General features: G+C 44.8%; 1 protein-coding gene across 2 annotated transcripts in view; it reads right to left on the bottom strand.

The window, feature by feature from the left end:
- The window catches only part of LOC147442510 (putative cyclic nucleotide-gated ion channel 5), an 88,855-nt gene that overhangs the window by 22,868 nt on the left and 45,618 nt on the right, over positions 1-20,369 (bottom strand). Inside the window, exons 1-3 of one of the 2 annotated variants that reach the window (XM_086528669.1) lie at positions 13,300-13,423; positions 12,555-12,726; positions 10,935-11,466 (exon numbers count right to left, since the gene is read on the bottom strand). In XM_086528669.1, coding sequence (XP_086384795.1) covers positions 10,935-11,466; positions 12,555-12,610 — 588 coding nt within the window. In that variant the 5' untranslated portion in view covers positions 12,611-12,726; positions 13,300-13,423. Of the gene's footprint in view, positions 1-10,934; positions 11,467-12,554; positions 12,727-13,299; positions 13,424-20,369 lie in introns of those variants that run through there. The other variant, XM_086528668.1, reaches the window with a different exon arrangement.

Genomic DNA, 20,369 nt, shown 5'->3' with positions numbered 1-20,369 from the left:
ACAGGAATGAAATGGGCCTGCTTACTGAACCTACAAATAATAGTCCAAATCCCATCATTGCTTGTTTGCATCCTTGGAAGATCAAAGATAAAGGCCATCGCTATGCTTTCCCATGGCCTATCAGGGATCGGCAATGGCTGCAACAATCCCGGTTGCTTTTGTCTGTCAAATTTGCATACTAAGCATGATCTTACAAATGTGTCAACATCTTGACGTAAAGCTGGCCAATAGAAGAATGCCTCAACCCCTTTCACTGTCGTATCAATTCCACGATGCCCAGCATAAGGTGGAGCATGACTTTCCATCAAAATCCCATCAACAAGCTGATCATAGATCCTTGCAAAATCTGAATCTTTAGCATATTGTGTCTTCATTTCGTCTAGTCACAATGGTACGGAATTGGCACTGCTGAAATTTGGGGCTTTCGTGACAACGCATAAACCACCACGTTCTTTTTCCCTTGCACATGCACAATCTGAAAATGGAACATTGACAAGATGTTTGCCCATCGCATGTGCTTCTCAGACAACTTCGTTTATCGCAAGGTTTGATGATCTGTTTGGACAACAAAATCAGCCCCTAGCAAATAGTGTTTCCAACTAGTGAGAGCGTGAATTACTGCCAGCGATTCTTTCTCATAGACTTGCAAGTTCCTTTTGGTCTTCAAAAGAATTCTGCTCTCATATGCGACTACTCGGCCATTCTGCATTAGAACTGCACCAAGAGTATGGCCACACGCATCACACTGAACCACAAAAGGTTTCGAAAGATTTGGCAAAATGATTACCGGATTTGAAGTCAGCTTCTCTTTCAAGTGTTTGAAGGCTAAAATTTCATTGGCTGTCCACTTGAAAGTAACTCCTTTTCCTTGCAATCCATGGAGTGGAGAAGCAATCTCAACAAAATTTCAGATGAACCTCCTGTAGTAGGAACATAAGCCTAGAAAGCTTAGAATGTCATGTATGGATTTCAAATCTGGCCATGACCTAATGCTTCCACTTTAGCAAGATCCATGCGTACCCCATCCTTTGAAACAATGTGCCCAAGGAAGTGAATCTCTTCCAAAAAGAATTCACACTTCTTCGCATTAATGAGTAGCCTGTTCTTACGTAACTCTTTGAAAACTGCGGTCAAGTGATCTCTATGCTCCTCTTTAGACTTTGAGTAGACAATCATGTCATCAAAGAAGGTACCCACGAAGTTTCTATGTGGTCTAAACATTCTCTCCATCATTCTATTAAATGTGGCAGGAGCATTGAGACCAAATGGCATAACAAGAAACTCATAGAGACCAAATGTTGTCCTGACCGCAGTCTTATGGACATCTTCTGGCCTAATGCGTATTTGGTGGTACCCACTCTTTAGGTCTATCCTTGTAAACAATGACGCTCCCTCAAGCCAATCAAGAATGTCATCTATCCTCGGTATGGGGAACCTATTCTTGATGGTATTCTTATTCAAGGCGCGATAGTCAATGCACATGTGCCATGAACCATCCTTCTTCTGCACTAACAGTACATGTGAACAAAAAGGAGATGAACTGGGCTGAATCAGCCCCTTCTCTAAAAGCTCGTTGACTTGACTCATAATCTCTTTCTTCTGGGCTGCACTAACCCTGTATGGTGGTCTATTCGGTGGACTAGAACCTGGCACAAGATCTATGGTATGATCCTGAGAGACCTGGTATTCTTATTCAAGGCGCGATAGTCAATGCACATGCGCCATGAACCATCCTTCTTCTGCACTAACAGTACATGCGAACAAAAAGGAGATGAACTGGGCTGAATCAGCCCCTTCTCTAAAAGCTCGTTGACTTGACTCATAATCTCTTTCTTCTGGGCTGCACTAACCCTGTATGGTGGTCTATTCGATGGACTAGAACCTGGCACAAGATCTATGGTATGATCCTCAGGTCTCACAGGAGGTAACTCCCCCGGCAAAGAGTCCGAAAAACAATCACTGAAACCACTCAAAAAAGTTGACCTGTCTTTATCTAAGGTATACAAATTAGATACAACTTCAGATACTTCTTTTGCAAAGATCAAGTACAAAGAAAGATGATTCTTTATTACAGATGAAATAGCAGAAGCAGGAACAACTGGAACAGACTCGCCTTTAAGCTTTACATCAAGGACATGAGTCTTTCCTCTATGTACAAGGGTAATCTTTTTGTTGTAAGTATCCACCATAGCATGCAACCTGTAACACCATGGGATACCAAGTAACACATCACAGCCTTCAAGTGGCATAATATGAAATTCTTCTGCCCACATAGCTCTGAATGTGCAGACGAAGCTTCCCCAAAATGGGAGCAACAGGTTATGAATGACCTGGGCATGCCAAACCTGCCTCACCTGTCATACCCATCTCCTCTGCACGAATGCCCAACTTTGATGCCAATTCTGGTGATATGAAATTTGCACGGGCTCCTGGATCAAAGAAAACCAACACTGTCTGGTCTCTAACTTTGCCCCAAGCTCTACACAATTCCGTGGCATCTATGTTTGGCTGATCACCAACCAAATTTGGGACAAGTCCTGCACTTGGCTTTGGCTTCTCCCCTTTATGGTCTGACTTGTCATCCTTATCCTGTGACTTCTTCTGTGGGCACTCATTTGCAAAATGTCCTTCCTGTTCACAAATGTAGCATTTCTGGCCTCCCTAAGAGCTTTCCTTTCTTCAAAAGTTTTGCGAGAAAAATGCCTTTTTTGTCCTTGTCATCGTCCCGAAGAAGATTTAGATTGCTTCTTGGACGTATCAGCTTCTTCAGTGGAGGGCTTCTTTGTGGGAGGCTCAGAACGCTTTGCTGCAACATCGCTCTTGGCTGAAAACTGTTTGCCCTGGGACCCTTTCTTGTGGCTATTAAATCCATCGGAATCTCCCTTCGACAGATTGCTAGCCACTCTTGCATTCTCTATCAATTGAAACATATTCATGACAGTAGTCTTTGCGCAGTAGTCCTTGATTTTCTTGGGCAATCCGCAATAGTACTTCTCAATCTGTTCTGACAATGGCACAAACCTGTAAGAGGTGACTGGCAAGAGTGCGGCCCAAAACTGTTTATTGTACTCTTCGAGATTCGCACATTGTTTAGCATTCAACTCATGCCATTCTGTCATCACATCCACTTCAAAAGTGTTTGTCAACCATGCAGGTGCAAAAAGCTGTTTGAATTGGACCCACGTTGTAGGTGCTTGGCCAATGTGGTCCACCATCTCAACGCATTACCCTTCAAAAAGGTGGCAGCCTTACGTATCTTGGAAGACTCTGTGAAGTTTCCACCTCCATATGCCGCATCAAATTGTTGTATGAAGGTCAAAGCCTTCAATTGATCCTCAATTCCTCTGAAAGTTTCAAACTTCACTCCCTGCCACCTTCCTTGTAATCCTTAGGCTAACTCAAAGGAGCCACGTTGTCATAAACAGGTGCTTGTAACAGTGGTGCTCCATGATTGTTCATTCCAGCACTCGCATCAACTGTTTCACCTGTCGTATCTGCATTTTGTACGTATGGCTGTGAAAAACCAACCATACCAAATTGTGTTCCAGGCACTCGAAACTGGCCATAGGCACCCTGAAAACCTGGTTGGACATCCATGTTCGCGTACATAGGGTTACCTATGCCTGTTTGCATTGTCCAGAACACATTCCCTGGCATATTACCTGTGGAAGGTCCAACCATAGCTTGAAACACTGAACCACCTCCAAAATAACCAGGATAAGTATTAGGTAATGGAAGGGTCTGACGCATAGCCTGTTCATTACTCCCTTGACCATTCACAAACGGTTCTTGTCCAGCTTAAGCAAGTTTCTTTGGATCATTGGACACCGCTAGTTGCTCATCCACATGGGCTTTCCCTCGAGCATCATGAGTCCTCTGCGCATTGGAAATCTCCTTTTCCTGCAACGGCTCAGTCATGCCCTGTGTAGGAGGCTAAAAACCCTGTGTCAGAGCCTGTAAGAACTCCTACATCCTTGGGTTGCTAGCCAACTGCTGAAACATGTCCATGCAGCAACGTAGTTGAGCTCTAAACAACCTGTCCTCTTCTTGAAGAGTTGAAGGAACTTTCTTTGTGCCATGTGAGGAAGATCCCTCTTCAAGTACTTGGTCTCTCTTCTCTGCCATAACGACAAGCTCTGTGTTTTGCTTTCACCCACAACAATCCACGCTGCACTTTTTGAAGAAAAAGTGACTATCCCGTCAATGGAACCATATAACCGGCCTGTACAACGTAGAGCGCGGTACAATTTCAATTATCTGTTAACTTTACACAGAGCATTGAGAAGGAAAGAGAACACAATTGAGTCCAACGACTAGAATGTCACTGCGCACACGAGAACGACACCGTGTAGGCCCCAAAGACTGGCGCCCCTTTCGGTATTTCTTTATTAATTTAAGGTAGACAATCCGACCACTTAGCACAAGCTTTCACAAAGCTGTTCAAACCTGGCGAGGGCTGAAAATGCAGGTTTTCGACCTAATTTCGGTAACATAATGGCGCAAAAAGCCTGTAGGTCAAAAGAACCTGTCTAGGGCGGATTCCCTCGCTATCTGGAAGCTTTCTGGTGAGCTGTCACAGAAATTCAGAGGGCTGTAATTCTCTGTTTTTCACTGCCGGGTGCCCAAAAGCTTGTACACGCATCCCAAGGCTCTCACGAGGCTCCCCTAGTGTTCCCTTGCAGTTTAGGTAAGAAACCCTAAACTTGCAGAAAAACACAGCAGGCTGTAATTCCCTGTTTCGGATCGTTTTTGGCGGAACGAACACGTCTACGCGTGTCCCAAGGGCTCCTGCACACAATGGGACAGTTCCCCTGTGAATTGGACGAGTTTTCACGCGAGAAAACTCTCCAAACTCGCAATCTTTCGCGATGGAACTGTGCGTACCTGTGGGGGATTAGCAATAAGCTAATCCGGTTCCTGTTCAGAAGGCTCTTGCCTTGGCAAACGTGCATAATCCCCGAGAACTGTACATGTTCATCTGGGTAGCCCAACTAGTGGGGCATTACCATATGTGCCAAAGGGGAGAGAGAGATGCATGAGAGCAAATCATCGTGCTACATGAGACAGAGGAGAAGGCAAGCTTTCCATTAAAGCTGTAGACCTGCACCCAGTACTCTCACACACACGGTAGGTCACTTATGAGTAAAAAATCAGCCCCCTCTCTCTCTTGGGTGCCTCCTCTTGTTGAGGTGTCCTACAGGCAACTCTCCTCCTGCCAAGTGTCCAGTTTGCCCCTTTGAATTAATTCTCTAGTTCCCATTGACTTATAAAGTTGTAAGTGACTTTCCGAGTGGCCCAGACTTCATTTGGCGCACACAGGCTTCCATACTCATCAGAATTCAGTGCTAACTGGCCCGATCAGTCCCAGACCGACCGACCCAGACTCCCAATGTGAGAAACCTATTCGGCCACAGCCGTTTCACACTGGCCATGCAATGTCCACTTGCACCTTTTCAAGGGTTCCGGGGAAAACAAGTAGAAATCAAAATAAATAAAAATATCTACTACTTATTTACGAAAGGCAACAGGAAAAATACACCTCCCGGTGACATTACGAGATCACAGGTTGGTGATTAATGCGAAGAAAAGTGAATTTTTCCTACCAGAGATACACTTTTTGGAACACATTGTCTCAGCAATGGGAGTGCGGCCAAGATAGAGACTATCCATGATTGGCTCGATTTGAAGAATGTCCATGAAGTTAGAAGCTTCTTGGATTGTGTTCGTACTACAGGCGGTTCATTAGAAAGTTTGCAGAGGTTGCTTCCCCTTTGCATATCTTGACACAGAAAGGAGTCCCTTTCTCGTGGGGACCCACAGAGGTGACTGCCTTTCAGACATTGAAAGAGAAATTGACTACGGGACCAGTTTTGACTTTGCCGGACTTGCAGAAGTCATTTGTGATGCTTGTGGTCGTAGTCTGGGTGCGGTCTTGATGCAAGAAGGCCATGTCATTGCTTACGAGAGCCGATTGTTCTCAAGGCCGGAATTGACAACACAGATTTATGAGAAAGAGCTTTTGGAGGTTATCCATGTTCTTACTCAGTGGCGGCACTACCTACTCAGAGCGGATTTTACTGTCTTCATAGACCATCAAAGTTTACGCTACTTCTTGTCACGAAAGCAGCTATCGGAAAAGTAGATGCGGTGGGCGAACATCTTGTCACAGTTTCACTTCCAGATTGTCCATGTGCAGGGACAGAAGAATTTGGTGGCAGATGCTTTGTCTCGGAAGCCATTGGTTCTGGCTATTTCCGCGATACATCATAGGAGCTTTGAGGATATGATCGATCAGTATGCCACAGATACAGACTTTGCATACATTTTCACACGGATACGGGATGGGCAGATAGTAGCGGGATATTCCATTCGGGATGGCTACTTGATGAGGAAAACCATGTTGTGTGTTACACAACCGTTGAGGGAAAAGATTATGACAGAATGCCATTGTCCACCTTTTACGGGTCACAGCGGCATTGCTACCACCTTGAAAGGGATAGAGAAATACTTCTTTTGGCCGAGACTCAAGAAGGATGCGGACGAGTTTGTGCGCAGTTGCTTGGTATGTCAGAAGGTCAAGTTTGACACACATAAAGCAGGGATTGTTACAGCCTTTGCCCATACCCACCCGCCCCTAGGAAAGTATTGCAATGGATTTCATTTTTGTCCTTCCGAGAACACAGAGTGGTCACGATGGTATCTGGACTGTTATTGACAGATTTAGCAAGCACGCTCATTTCATTCCAGTGAAGAAAACAGTCAAGCCGGATCACTTAGCGAGACTGTTTGTGACTCAGATCTTCAAATTACATGGCATGTCCGAGACGACTGTCAAAGACAAGGACCCCAGATTTACGAGTTTGTTTTGGAAGGCAATATGGGAGAACATTGGCACGCGGTTGCAATTCTCGTCATCTTTCCACCTGCAAACTGACGGGCAATCTGAGATTGCTAACTCAGTGGTACTCGATTTGTTGAAATCTTACATCTCGGATCACAAGACTCAATGGGAAAAGTACTTACCTTTCGTGGAATTTGCCTACAACAACACGGTACACTCTTCGACGGGGAAGGCGCCATTTGAGATTATTGAAGGTGCAGCAAAGGTTCCACCCTTTCTAAGCACGAAAGATAAGATTTTTGAAGCCAATGAGTACATGTGCGACTTGGACACGGCTTTTGCCAAGGTCTACGAGGCTTTGCAAAAATCTCAGGAAAGACAGAAAAAGGCAGCAGATCGCCATTGTCGATTTGAAATTGAAGGAGAATGATTGGGTGCTCTTACGTTTTGAGAAGGCACGCCTGAGAAAGAAAAAGGGAAAGGAGAGGCTTTTTCCAAAGCTTAGTATGAGATACTACGGACCTTTCCAGACCTCTGAAAAGATCAATGATGTCTCCTTCTGACTGAAACTGCCTAACACTTGGAGGATTTACAATGCATTTCATGTGAGTCTATTGAAACCTTTTAAAGGTGATCTGCTTGAAGATGGGGAGCCTGATGAGCAACCCGAAGTGGAAGAAAACGAGGAGATCCTTGTTCCAGAACAGATATTGGCACATAAGGACAGAAAAAATAAGGGTAAAGTCAGAAGGCAGTTCTTGGTTAAATTCAAGAACTATCCTGCATTGGATGCGAAGTGGATGGAGGAGGAGGACCTAGCAAATACTCCTCAGCTTGTGAAACTTTACCTTGAAGCTTTTGGTTTAGCATAGTCTACTCCAAATGGAACCCCGAATTCAGCTTGGCCGGAGATCTGGTGCAGTGGGTTTGCACAAGAGGGAAGTTACTCCGCTCCTTTGTCAACAGATGCCTCGATTTTTGAATACTAGAGTCACGGATGTCTCTTTGATCTTCAGGGATACTAAGACTTGACAGTATTCTGATGTATGACTTTATGAAATGGAATTCCGGAAAATATGAAACCGATTTGTTCTTGACTTGTTTAAGTTCAGGAATTGCTAGACGAAATGACTGCAGCATTTTGGTCTAAATGATCTCGATAGACATGGTTGCAATAGGGATTAGTCAATCGGGCATCTATGAGGTCCTGAGTGGATCTAGATGTGATTGCTAAGTGCATTGCCAATAAATCATGGTCTGAGATCCAAATGAATATTGAATGTGGTTTGTCATGTTATGTCATGTGATGTCTAGTGATGTCGTGTGATGTGACAATTGATTGGTACTTGTGCTAGATGTGTGTTCCTAGTGCGTCAGTACTAACAGTCAGTTTCTGCTAAGACAGTTTATGGCTTCTGTCTGTTTTACAGGCGTAATCGAGGGCGATTACAATGCTTTCAAGAGGGGGGTATATCACAAACTGGTGACTTGGTTGCCCAATACACACACACACCTCCCCTTGGCTGGGAACAGTCCCGGCATGGTGGGAAGAAATGATAATGTGGCTGAAATGGGGACCCTGCTGAATATTGCTGACATGGCACTGCAGTACGGAAACCCGGAGAATGAGGTGCAATGCTGACGTGGCATGTACGGACCCCGGTGATTTGCAACGGAATTTCAGGGCTGAACGCACGGAATTTCTATGCAAGCTTTTGAACTTGCTTTTTCATCTACGCAAGGGCTGAAGACTGTTTACGCTGAGGCTTTTTGGATTGCTTTATTTTCCCACTAAGTTTGTGAGAGAGAGAACTTGCTTTTGATTTTAAGCTTTTGGGCTCTGCTTTTAGCATCCCTTGTAAAACCTTTAAAAGAGTCTTTGGGCTCTCACTTCTAAGAGCATCTCAACACAGAGTCTAAGAGTGAGTCCCGACTACTCGCTTGTACTTTGAGTTGCAGATTAATACAAAAAGAAATACCAAAAGGGTGTGCCACGCCTGTAGAGAGATGACACACCTCTAATCCAAGCATCTGAGAAAACCATCCTGCCCTCCAAAAAGTCCCAGTCAACTCTGTCGTAGGCCTTCTCAAAATCGAGGAGAAGTATCACCAAATCCTCTCCTCGGAGTCGCACGAGGGCAGACGCCTCCCAAAAAGTGAAGCTGGTGTCAAGGATACTACAACGTTTTCAGTTTTCAGCCCATCCTCGACGTTGGCCATAGCAAATCAGCCCATAGCCTCGTCAAGCTTGCAGATCCCATTCAGCATCCCTAGCGTTTTGCATCAGATTCAGCATCAGCATTAGATCAGCCCTTGCGTTTTGCATTCAGCAGCCCCAGCATTTTGCGGCAGATCAGCCTAGCGTTCTGCATCAGCATTCAGCCCTAGCGTTTTGCAATTCGTCAACATTTAGCACTCAGTATTCAGTGTTCAGCCGTTGTATCAGCATTTGTGCAAGTGATCAAAGCAAGTACTTACTTTGGCAGCAGAGCAAGGGGGCCCTTCGAGTGGTTGGGACCCGACATACGGGGTCGTCTCTCTCTCTCTCTCTCTCTCTCTCTCTCTCTCTCTCTCTCTCTCTCTCATAGGAGTCGGCAGCACTCCTATCATTTTCCTTGTTTGTAGTTTTCTTTGTTTGTACCCAGACTTGGTACTAGACTCATCATTGTAATCAGTTGGTCTCATACGTCATTTTGGCCTTTTGTAGACGTTAATATATCATTTCATTTCTCTCTCTCTCTCTCTCTCTCTCTCTCTCTCTCTCTCTCTCTCTCTCTCTCTCTCTCTCTCTCTCTCTCTCTCTCTCTCTCTCTCTCTCTCTCTCTCCGTGTGGTAGATTGGTTATGCCATTTCCCTCTTGAATAACAGGTCTTGAGTTCAACTCGCCTCATCGGATAGATCTTTAAGGTCTCTTGGGATATTTTCCTACGACGTTAAGATACTCTTCTTCTTCTTCTTCTTCTTCTTCTTCTTCTCTCTCACAATACAGAATGTACGGAGTATAGGAGATACTTGCTAGATATGGGCACCGCACATGGGTTAGCATACTTAATGGCTTACACAGATTCTTAGTAGCCGCCGGGTTTACTTGCTTCCCACATCATCACGGAGCTAGCACAGTGGATTATATTATGGCCACGTCGAGCTTTCTTTCCCATATTCAGGACTTCACAATTGGACCCCGTTCTTTTTGATTCCAGACATGGTATCAGGTCTCATAGGTCATTTTGGCCTTTTGAAGACGTTAATATATCATTTCATTTCATTTCTCATTGTGTTCATTTCAGTTCCTCTCAAGTAAAGTAACCATGTGTTTATGCGGAGTACTAGATTTAAGCTACAATCCTTTAAAAATTCTTAAACCCTTCCGCTGAACCTGACATTGGTGGAACCATATCCGACTCAGATCTCTCTCTCTCAATATATCCCCCCCTAAGATAACCTCACCTCTCTCTATCTCACTCTATCGCTATCATAAGGGTCAAGGGACATTCTTTATAAAAGAAACAAAGAGCTTAACAGCTAAGCAACTGGGCAAGAAATGGTGTTTATATTAGCTTGATATCTGATTTGTTTGTCTATCACCCATTGTGCCTCACATTAGTAGGGTAGCCAATTTATGACTTTATTCTGTTAAGTCTAGTATAGACTAACGTCATCACTGATTAGTGGTAACTGTTATCATAGATATCAATAAATCGTCCCCCAGCACATGCACGCACGCACATTATTAATGCATTTAAGAGGTAAGTTAAACACTAATAATTTTCTCCAATAAAATGAATCCTCCCCTTGAAAGTTTTTGATCAAAATGACCCCTCTTGTGGACGTTTGTTAGTGAAATGAACATTCCTCTAGATTTCAGCTTCTGGCCATGATGCTCGATATTTTTAGGGTGCACCCCCTGGAATATTTGGACAAAGTACTCCCTTTGATTAAACCTATTGAGTCATGTGAGGAAAAAAACCCTTCAAACTGTGAAGGTAAATAAATTAAAAAGCATCCCTCCCATGAGAAACATAGGTTCATTGTTGCCAAGCACTGAATGACCAACCTAATAATCATACATCACTACTTGCATCAAGGCCTGTACCTGAGGAAGCGGTAGCACAGCAATGAAGTCCAAAATGAATTGCCTTGACAGGTAACGTATTGCAATCTGCACTGGATTACTTACAAGCTCTCCTCTGCCATGAGCATTAGAAGATGGGGCTATGAAACCTGTCCTGAATAAAACTCCAATATGAATCACGTGAAAGACGTCTACGATAGTTCGTAGCACTGTTATGACAATGGCCAATCGTCGATCTATCAACAAGCACACCTCGTCTGCCTTGACCACTGGCAAGTAAAAGAAAAGAGGGTCGATGAAAAGAGCAGCCAAGCACGAAAAAAGAAAAACACTGTGCCATTGCTGCCACCGCTTTTCTCTCGGATCAAATATTGTCTTCTTCTTTAGCTGCAGACTTTCTGCATGCACCTTTGAAGGTTTAGACTGGAAAAAGGTACCAAGCCTACGGAACCCTCTTGAGCCATCCTCAAGTCCATCCTTGGTAGCTGGAGGCACACTACTTTCAACTTCAAATACGGACTCGCTGTAATTCCCAGACTTGTTCTCCTGCAATCTGAAAAAAATAAGCGGCAGTTAGAATAAATCAAAGTGGTGGAAGAAACAGAACAAAAGCAATTTTCAAGAAGAAGCCTCCATATTTTACACAGTGAAGATATTAAAAACAGCAATTGCATAACTATTTTGCATAAATTGAGTCTGATGAGCAAGACATCTGGTACAGCACATAAACACTTAGGAGACGTTTGCAAGTTGAAGTAAAGAAGCGATGAGCAAAATAATCAAATAGCCAGTTTAAAATAAATAAATTTAAGAGTAAATAAAACCGCCCAAAGGGAAGAATAAATGACATCTGCACTAAATTGAGGACCCGCTGAAAAGTTCAAAGTAGTTACATCTTGAGCTTTTGCAACAAAGCAAGAAAAAGACCTTTGTACGACAACCCACCCCATGGTCTCCAGCCAAAGGGTCACAACTGAAAGGAGACATCAACCACCCTCAAACCTTGTACAATAGATGACTGTGTTTGAATGCTGTGTATGTATGTAGGAATTAATTTTCCAAAGTCGTGTGACTCTTGTGTTCAGCTGAATTGTAAAACCTTCAAGAGAATCAGGACACAGACAGAGTAAGCTCGTGCAACTCAGATCAAGGGGGTGCTGCTAATGTAACCTTGTTATGTAGCAGAAATTTCACAAACAGCTCAGCAATCGTATTCAAATCTCGTCCCATCTCTGCAATGTGAAATCATGGCATCAACTACCCGCATAGACTAAGAGAAGATCCTTCAACGGGTAATAACAACATAGTATTGGCTCCCTTCTTCAACTTTTCTTTGACTTCCCTACATCTGTTAAGCATCTGAATAGTCTGATCCAACCTTAAATTTCACTTTTGTGTTCAATATTAAAGAAAAGAACAACACATGGAACCTGTGAAAGCAGACAACTATCAACAATCAATGTGCACACCCAGGGCACAAAGACGTGCAACATTCTTCTTAAATTACATAGGCCGAAACCAAATTTCTGACCATAAACTATCAAAAACACAACTCTGTCAAGCAAAAAGACGTCGAATACCAAACACCAGTAAAAACTTTAGCAATGCAATTATGATTGTTTACACCAAAATAGAATTCACCTGACAAATCTTTTGGGTTGTCCATCCATTTTTATAACCTTGCTATTACACAGCATCCTTGGCTTTCCAAAATTTTAGAAACATTAACGCACGATCATTTTTGGGCCCTCCACAACTCCACAATACACCAGCAAAGTAGGCCGCCTACGTGGCGCTCATTTGTCTGGAAAACCTGCAAAAAGGATGACCTTCCTCAAGTTAGTAACATACTAAATAACATCTTTGGTTCAGAAAATGGAATAACAGACCAAGAGGTCTTTCTCAATCAAGCCACACACACACACACACACACACACACACACAAAAGGAGAAAGACTCAGCAGGGCATGTTAGATGCAATGGCAAGATCGAGCAATCACACAATCAAAAACCTTTTTGTAATCTTGCAATAGTGGATGTGACTTCGAGTCATTGATGGTTCCTTTGCAGTAATGGTGAATTCTTTCCCACAATGAATAGTGAGATATGTGTGAATAGCTCTAGAGAGTGATCTCTCTCATTGCAGGTAGCCAGATCTATGCGGAGAGATGGAGATGTGCTATAGAGAGTGACAAATTTACATACCTAGAGTAGATCCGATAAAAAGACTCAAACAGGTGGTGGTAGAGATGCAGAGAGAGAAAGAGGAGAAGACACACAGATGGGATCCCACCCAACCCTCTCAAGGGGGGCCCCACCCCTTACCAGAGCTTCATTTTCTTTCCATTGAATAAAGTTTAAACACAATGTACAGCAGATGATATACCTCACCGCTTGGACTCTAGGGAGATTACCACCACGGCAACTCTTAAGGACGAAGCACCTCCGGTGCTAATTTGATGTAGCAATGAGATCCAACTCAATGTGGGCTGCATATGGCCTCCATGGAAATTGTTTGAAGGCAAGAGATTTGGCCGGCTAAAAAAGCTGTCATCAACTCCAACTGCCAAGAATCAATTGAAGGCAGCCACCCGAAGTTACATCAAAGAAATAAGCTGTGGAATCAAAGCAAAGAGTGGAGGCGCGCACCCGCAAATGAAGATTACAAAAGACAAGGACTCCTTCATTCTAAGGGGTTGGCAAGACTAGAGCATAAGCTAGCCATTAACCTTGTACAAGCATCACTCCTTGTATACAGGGGACTGGCATTGAGCCAGTTGTACTGTTTTTTTATATCAACTATGCTTCAGTCTTCTGTCTATAGATCTCCATTCATTCTATCTGGAATACTCTTGTTTTCTATTGATTTCTCTTATTAAGTTTCTGTCTGATCTTGTTTGGCATATATATTGTTATACCTGAGTCATGCCATCACCAAAGCCTCACAGCTTCCCACTCAAGGTCAACCACAGACTCCCCTTGGTTGACACTTTAGCATTTCTCAAACACAACTCAGTGTCAACATTTAGCGATCTTACTAGGGAGCTAATCGAAAGCTTTATCAGCAAGGAGGTTCGCTTGTTTCAAAGGTACACACTATCAGCACATTTCAAGTCACTGCTGAAGATTTCAGGTTCACGCTTGAAAAATGGCGGCCCTATCCAATGAATGGGAGTTGAGAAGGCAGCAAAGGCGGGAATGGGAACAAGCTCAAGGAGCCCAAGAGGAGAACCAGGTTCAGCCTCCTGATGCAGAGGTGGAAGCACATCACTTGCAAAGGATTAAGGAAGAGAGTGCAGAGGCTGACTCTTCCTTATCAAGACTTTCAGAATGTGCCTGATGAAGTGAGACCGGCTACTGTAGCACGGATAGTGTGTCATGCTCTCTACACTGGGTGCACCTCAGTGCTATGTGCGTGACATCTCACTCAAAACAGAATGAAAACAAAGGAAACAATAGATAACAGCTGATCAACACAGAGACACAACAGTAGATCAGAACATATGGACTCCACTATCTCAAAGGACCGATACAGACTCTGGCATGGCAGAACACTCAGCTCCAGCCCAGAACTCACGGGTACAATGGGGGTGTCGAGGCTCAGATGTGCAGGGATGTAGACGTGCTGTGTGTATAGACTAGCTACCCTAGACGACGATGCTGGACCATATATGAAGAAGATAAGTGATGACCCAACCGCTACTACTCATATGTACCACCATAAAGAGCCACCAACGGCTCATAAATGTCAGCCATCTAAGTCTATCTCCAAACTGAGTGGTGATGGTAACCTGGCCACGATGTCCACTAGACCACCTCCGTATCCCTGCCACGTGTCACTGTCCAACCCATCACTGTCCAGCCCAGAGAGTCTGTCCAGTGTGAACCAAACCAAACCAATTGTACTATTGTGTCCTGTGAAAGTGACACTGTAGCCCTGCTATCTACAGGTTGTCCGCCACAAAACCACTCACCGTCTCGGTGAGAGAACCACAGAAACTGCTAAAAGACTGAACTGCAATAATAAATGACTATTGTATTGCCATGGTGAAAAGACTGTCAATCATCATCCCAGAGAAAGAGTAGTCGCTACAACTACACCCGAAGGATCAGTCTCCGAAGGTGGAGCCATCAAATCAATGGTGGAACTTCGCTGCTGGACTAGAGGCTGATGGACTCTGTTGTCCATAACTTGGCCGCCTGTGAAAGGAGCCGCCAGCTGCTGCAGGGCGAAGGGTAACACCTGTCCGGTATTGTACTAAGGACGGCTAGTGACACAGCCATGGCGGTGTGCACCAGCAACACCGTCGCAGCAAGGAACGCTATGCATGTGGGACAATGGCGATGACTGAAACCCCTAGGATACTGTTGACTGTAGTACTGAATTGGAGGCTGTGTGTAGAGTCCCATAAAGTGCTGAGAAGGACCTGCAGTATGCAATGGTGGCCCGGATCCAGTCCATCCAAACTCCACGCCAACCTACGCCTGAGCCTGAGCCTGAGCAGACATATCTCCATGTAGAAGCATTTCCCGAAATCCTTGTACTTATGCTTTAAGGTCTTCAATGATGTCTAACTTTATTTTCAAAGCTTGTTGCATAGCGAAAATCGTAGCGTCCCGATCCGAAATGGCACTCTCGGCCACCTTCAGAGATCCCTCCATAGCTGCGTATATGGCAGAGTGGCACTGGTGCGTGGCAGCTAACTATTCTGCTCCAAGCTCTATGGTGGCGATATCATTCCTGGAGTCTTGTAATACTTTCTCCGAAAGGTGTAGCAGAGAAGTAGAGTCGGCCACCCCTGAAGATGATACTGGAGGACTCCAGGGGGCTCGCTAGGAGTAGGTACTACTAGTAGAGTAGGAGCTGAGATGGTATGTAACAAACTGCTGACGTGTCGACCTACTGAAGAACGGAGCTACCGACCGAGGGGCCTAAACCCTAGAAGAAGCAGAAGCAACAGAAAAAGCAGCAACAGATTTTCAAAAATTGCGTAGTTGCTGATGATGTGGCAGATTTCCAAAAAATACGCTCACTGCTGACGTGGCACGTGGTGCCCGTCTTGTGACAGTGGTATCAAAGCATCAGGCGTGTGCTTTTCTGAAAGCATACCGATCCTACCAAAGAGCAGACAGAGCAAGATCGCACTTCCAAAGTTCACTAGCAATTTTGTCTTCGTGCTCCGACCCCGGACTTATTAGCCACTCCCACCCTTACTACATCGCGCATTGGGCGCGCTCCGCTCATGTCTTACAGGGCATAAGCCATTAAGATCACTTGCAAAAGAAGGATCCAAGATTTGTTTCGAGTCACTGTTTTTCTCGGAGGCAGTGCCATGCAGATGTTGATAGCTACCAAGCAGCATACTCCAAGTACTTGGCAAGCTTTCAAGAAAAAAAAAACTTGCCCGAAGTTATATGGTTTCTGACATCTTCCTCAAAGTGCAACTTTTGGCAGAGTGGGGTATCATGAAATGTTTGCCATGGAAACCCTAGCAGATTATACCTTGAAATTTCTCGACATCTCTCAGTAGATGTCTCTTCTTGAATTGATAACCTTGGAGGTTCGGTGCGATTGCTATGTCTTGGGACTACCATCGCCACCAGACGAACACTGTCTGTCCAAGAGCTGATGGACCATGCTATGGTTGTCTACGACCTTATGGAAGAAACATAACCCTAATTTTGTGATTTCCATGATTGGTGATTTTACTCCCGGGTGGAGAAGTGAGAAATATTGTTTGGTATTGTTTGAACCTCAGAACGACGCAAGCCGATGCCTGGGGAGCGTTTCGTTGTATGTTTGAAAACCTCCAAACGACGCAGGCCGATGCCTGGGGAGCGTTTGGTTGTATGCTTCTAAAATAATTGTTGTTGTGACTCTCGGCCTGGACTTGGATGTTTATGCGGGAGGAGTATTAAGAATTCTGAGCAGTGGTTACTCTCAGCACCTCCAAACGATGCAGGCTGTAGTCTGGGGGGCGTTTGGTTGTAAAAGGCCTCTATATCTCCCGGCCCGGACCTTTTTAGGTTATGCAGGAGGAGTGATGAGGGAGTCGTTGAATATCTCCTGGTCAGGACCTTGTTAGGTTATGCGGGAGGAGTGTTCATCGGCGGCTTTATGTTTCTGTGTCTTGTAACATGTAAATGTAAGCATTTGTGTTGCATTGTGATGTGCCAATTACTAAATATTCATAATTGGATGAGATTGCTTGGGTATGTAATTTTAGTGCATTAAGACACCCATGGAAGATCAGTACGGTCTGGGTGTGATGGCTAATTTTACTACGCTGGAATATCAAGAGTTCCGATCTGGACGAAAGGAGAAGCTAACTTCTTGATCAAAAAAGCCGAAAGGAGAAGCTCACTCCTCGATCAAAAGAGCAGAAAGGAGAAGCTAACTCCTTAATAAAAAGAGCAAACTGATTGTCCCTCGGAAATTTTTGAGCTAACTTGATTTGTTTTGCAGATATGCTGTAAAATTGCGGACGATTACTCTCTTTCAAGAAGGGGAGATGTAACAAACTGTTGACGTGTCGACCTACTAAAGAACGGAGCTACTGACCGAGGGACCTAAACCCTAGAAGAAGCAGAAGCAACAGAAAAAGTAGCAACAGATTTTCGAAAATTGCGTAGTTGCTGATCACGTGGCAGATTTTCGAAAAATACGATGGCTGGTGATGTGGCAAGCTATATGGCTTTCCGCGTTTTGCGCTGGCTGATGACATGGCAATTGTACGGATTTCCGTCATTTACACTGGCAGTTTTTTGGGCATTGCTTTTGGACCAGATGCTTTTGAGTTTGAACGCTTTTCACTGTAAACTGCTTTTGGGGCCTAGGGCCTTTAAATATGAGGCCATGGGCTCATTCTTTAGCATGCTTCTTGGAGAAGGTGCAGAGTATGGAGTATTGGCTTGTAGTGGGTTGATGCAATATAAAGAAATACCGAAAGGGGCGCCAAGGTTTGGGGTCAATACTCTCTGGGGTGAAATTCCGCCACTCCATGTCGCGTGTCGTCTCTCTCTCTCTCTTCAATTGTTAATGAAGTGCTAAAAGTTTATTCAGTCTGTTCTTTTCTATTGGCACGTGGTGTCCGTCTTGTGACATGGTGGTTGCAGGTGGAGTCATTGATATATTGGCACCAGTATGGGTGAATATTGGGGAGAAGGTAGAGGAATCTTCGAGGGAGAAGCCGCCGATTTGTCATGAAGTTTGGAAGTAGACACTGGCCCAGTAGAGAGAGGGGTGAAAGACAGAGAGCGCCGCGGAAGATGTGTCACCTTAGTAGAGACTCTGCTGTATCTTTCGCCACCTTTGCTTTGATCTTCTTTTTCTTCGTGATTTTAGGATCAGCATGAATGTTTAAGGATTTTCTTTTCCCTTGCACACTTCGTGTATCCTCATCTACTTCGTCTGGTGTAACATGTATATTTATGACCCACGTCAAGAGAGGTGCTGCGAAACATTTGAAGCTGAGCTGCACAGACCTCACTTGGGTCAGAAACCTTTTGGCCCTAGACTGTAACGATGAAAAAAGAATCTCGTGAAATCCACAGGGTTGGGCGTGGAGCAAACAGTAAAGGCCGTCCCAATGGGATAATGTAGTGGGCAGTTCACATCTTCCTTAATCTTCTTTGGTATCTCTAGCTAGAAAGTAGTATCTAAAGATTGCGAGGAGCTATTTGTTTCTTTCATAATCCGGGTGATTCGTACTGAGCATCTCCTGACATGCCTGAATGGTGGCATTCTTGGAAAGCTGAGAGAAAGTTCGGGTAGCACGCTTCACAGATGGAAAGGTGGTCATACCCATAGCATGGCCTAACCTTGTAGCAGTGAGTTTATGGCCCATAACCTTGGGAAAGTTCTTCAGAAGATCATGTATCATCTCAACAGGAATAGTGGTTGGCAGATCGTCGGCCAGTGTTGTGAGACCCATATCTGTAACTGGTCCTTAGAGAGGTTTCGCTTAGAGATGGTCGAGGCGGCTGTAGATAAACAGCCAAGGAGAATGGTGTGCGATTTTTAGATGTAGTCAGCCAACTGATCTTATGATGGATGATTTCATAATTGCGTTTCTTTTTACTTGTTGTTTTCACATTTGTTTCTTTGGACACGTCCGATTCAGAGACAGCTTCTGAATCCGACTCCGAGGTTGGGGAGGTAGGGGAGGCTTTGTAACTTTCATTGCTGACATCATTGGAAGTGAAGTCATCTAGATCCTGGCCACTAGTTTCTGGGTCATCCTGCTCTTCAGCAGAACTCAGCGGCTGAGGTTGTGGCTTCTTTATTAAGCCTGCTTTTCTAGAGGGTTTGCTGCTACCCGCCATGGGAATTGCAAAACTTCTGACACTTAACTGATGTGTATAAACCACACGCTACTGATTGACTGAGGTTGTTCCAATGCACAGCCAGAAGAACGTCAGACACTCAAAAGCTGATCCACAATTGCATACATATCCACACTTGCATACATGTGATAACTCTTCAATTCCTGCACACTACATTCACCCTGTATGTATATGTAGTTATCAACGGAAGGAACGGAAGCGGAAGAAGCCAAACTGCTGAAAGAAGCCGAAGAGGGCAAGCGGTCGAATTGGGTAGAGCGGCGATAGATGTGCGTGATTAGGGCTGCTTTGGAGGGAAAGCGCACGAATAAAGAAGGCCAATATAAAAAAAAGGGTAGAGGTCGAGTTGGTTTTTGACGAACCCGGACGGCCGAGTTTGATAAGGGGAGGGGTAGGGCGAATTGGTGAGGGGGACCAGTTGGGTAGAGGGGGAGGGGGGACGAGTTGGGGATAGAGGGAGGGGACGAATTGGGGAGAGGACGAGTTGGGGGAGAGGGGGGGCGAATAGGAAAGGGACGAATTGGGAAGTGGGGAGGAGGCGAGTTGGGAGAGTGGGGAGAGGGCGAGTTGGGAGAATGGGGAGAGGGGGAACAAGGGCGAGTTGGGAGAGGGAGAGGTACGAATTGGGAGAGAGGGGGGGCGAATTGGGAGAGGGGCGATTTGGTCAGGGGGAGGGGGACGAATTGGGGAAGAAGAGAAAAGGGCAAGTTGGGGGAGGGGGCGAATTGGGAGACGGGGGGATGAATTGGGGAAGAGGGGAAAAAGGGCAAGTTGGGAGAGGGAGGGACGAATTGGGGAAGAGGGAAAAAGGGGCGAGTTGGGAGAGGGTACGAATTGGGAGAGAGGGGGAGGGGGCGAGTGCAATAGAGAGGGCAAGGACAGTTAGCCTTAGGAGGGAGTAAGGAGGGTTAGTATGGAGGTAGGAAAGGGTTTAGTGGTAGTGATTTACTGTAAGAACTCTAAGCAAATTAGGACACTAGAGACAGACAACTCAGTGCTACAGGTGTAACAAACTGCTGATGTGTCAAAGCCTTGAAGAATGGAGTCAACTTGCAAATGTCGGCCGAGGGGCCTAAACCCTAAGAAGAACAAGTAACAGAAGAAGAAGTC

This window comes from Adiantum capillus-veneris, chromosome 14 (assembly GCF_014529385.1).
Source record: "Adiantum capillus-veneris isolate H3 chromosome 14, ASM1452938v2, whole genome shotgun sequence".
NCBI lineage: Eukaryota > Viridiplantae > Streptophyta > Polypodiopsida > Polypodiales > Pteridaceae > Adiantum > Adiantum capillus-veneris.
This window is presented reverse-complemented; position numbering and strand designations above follow the sequence as displayed.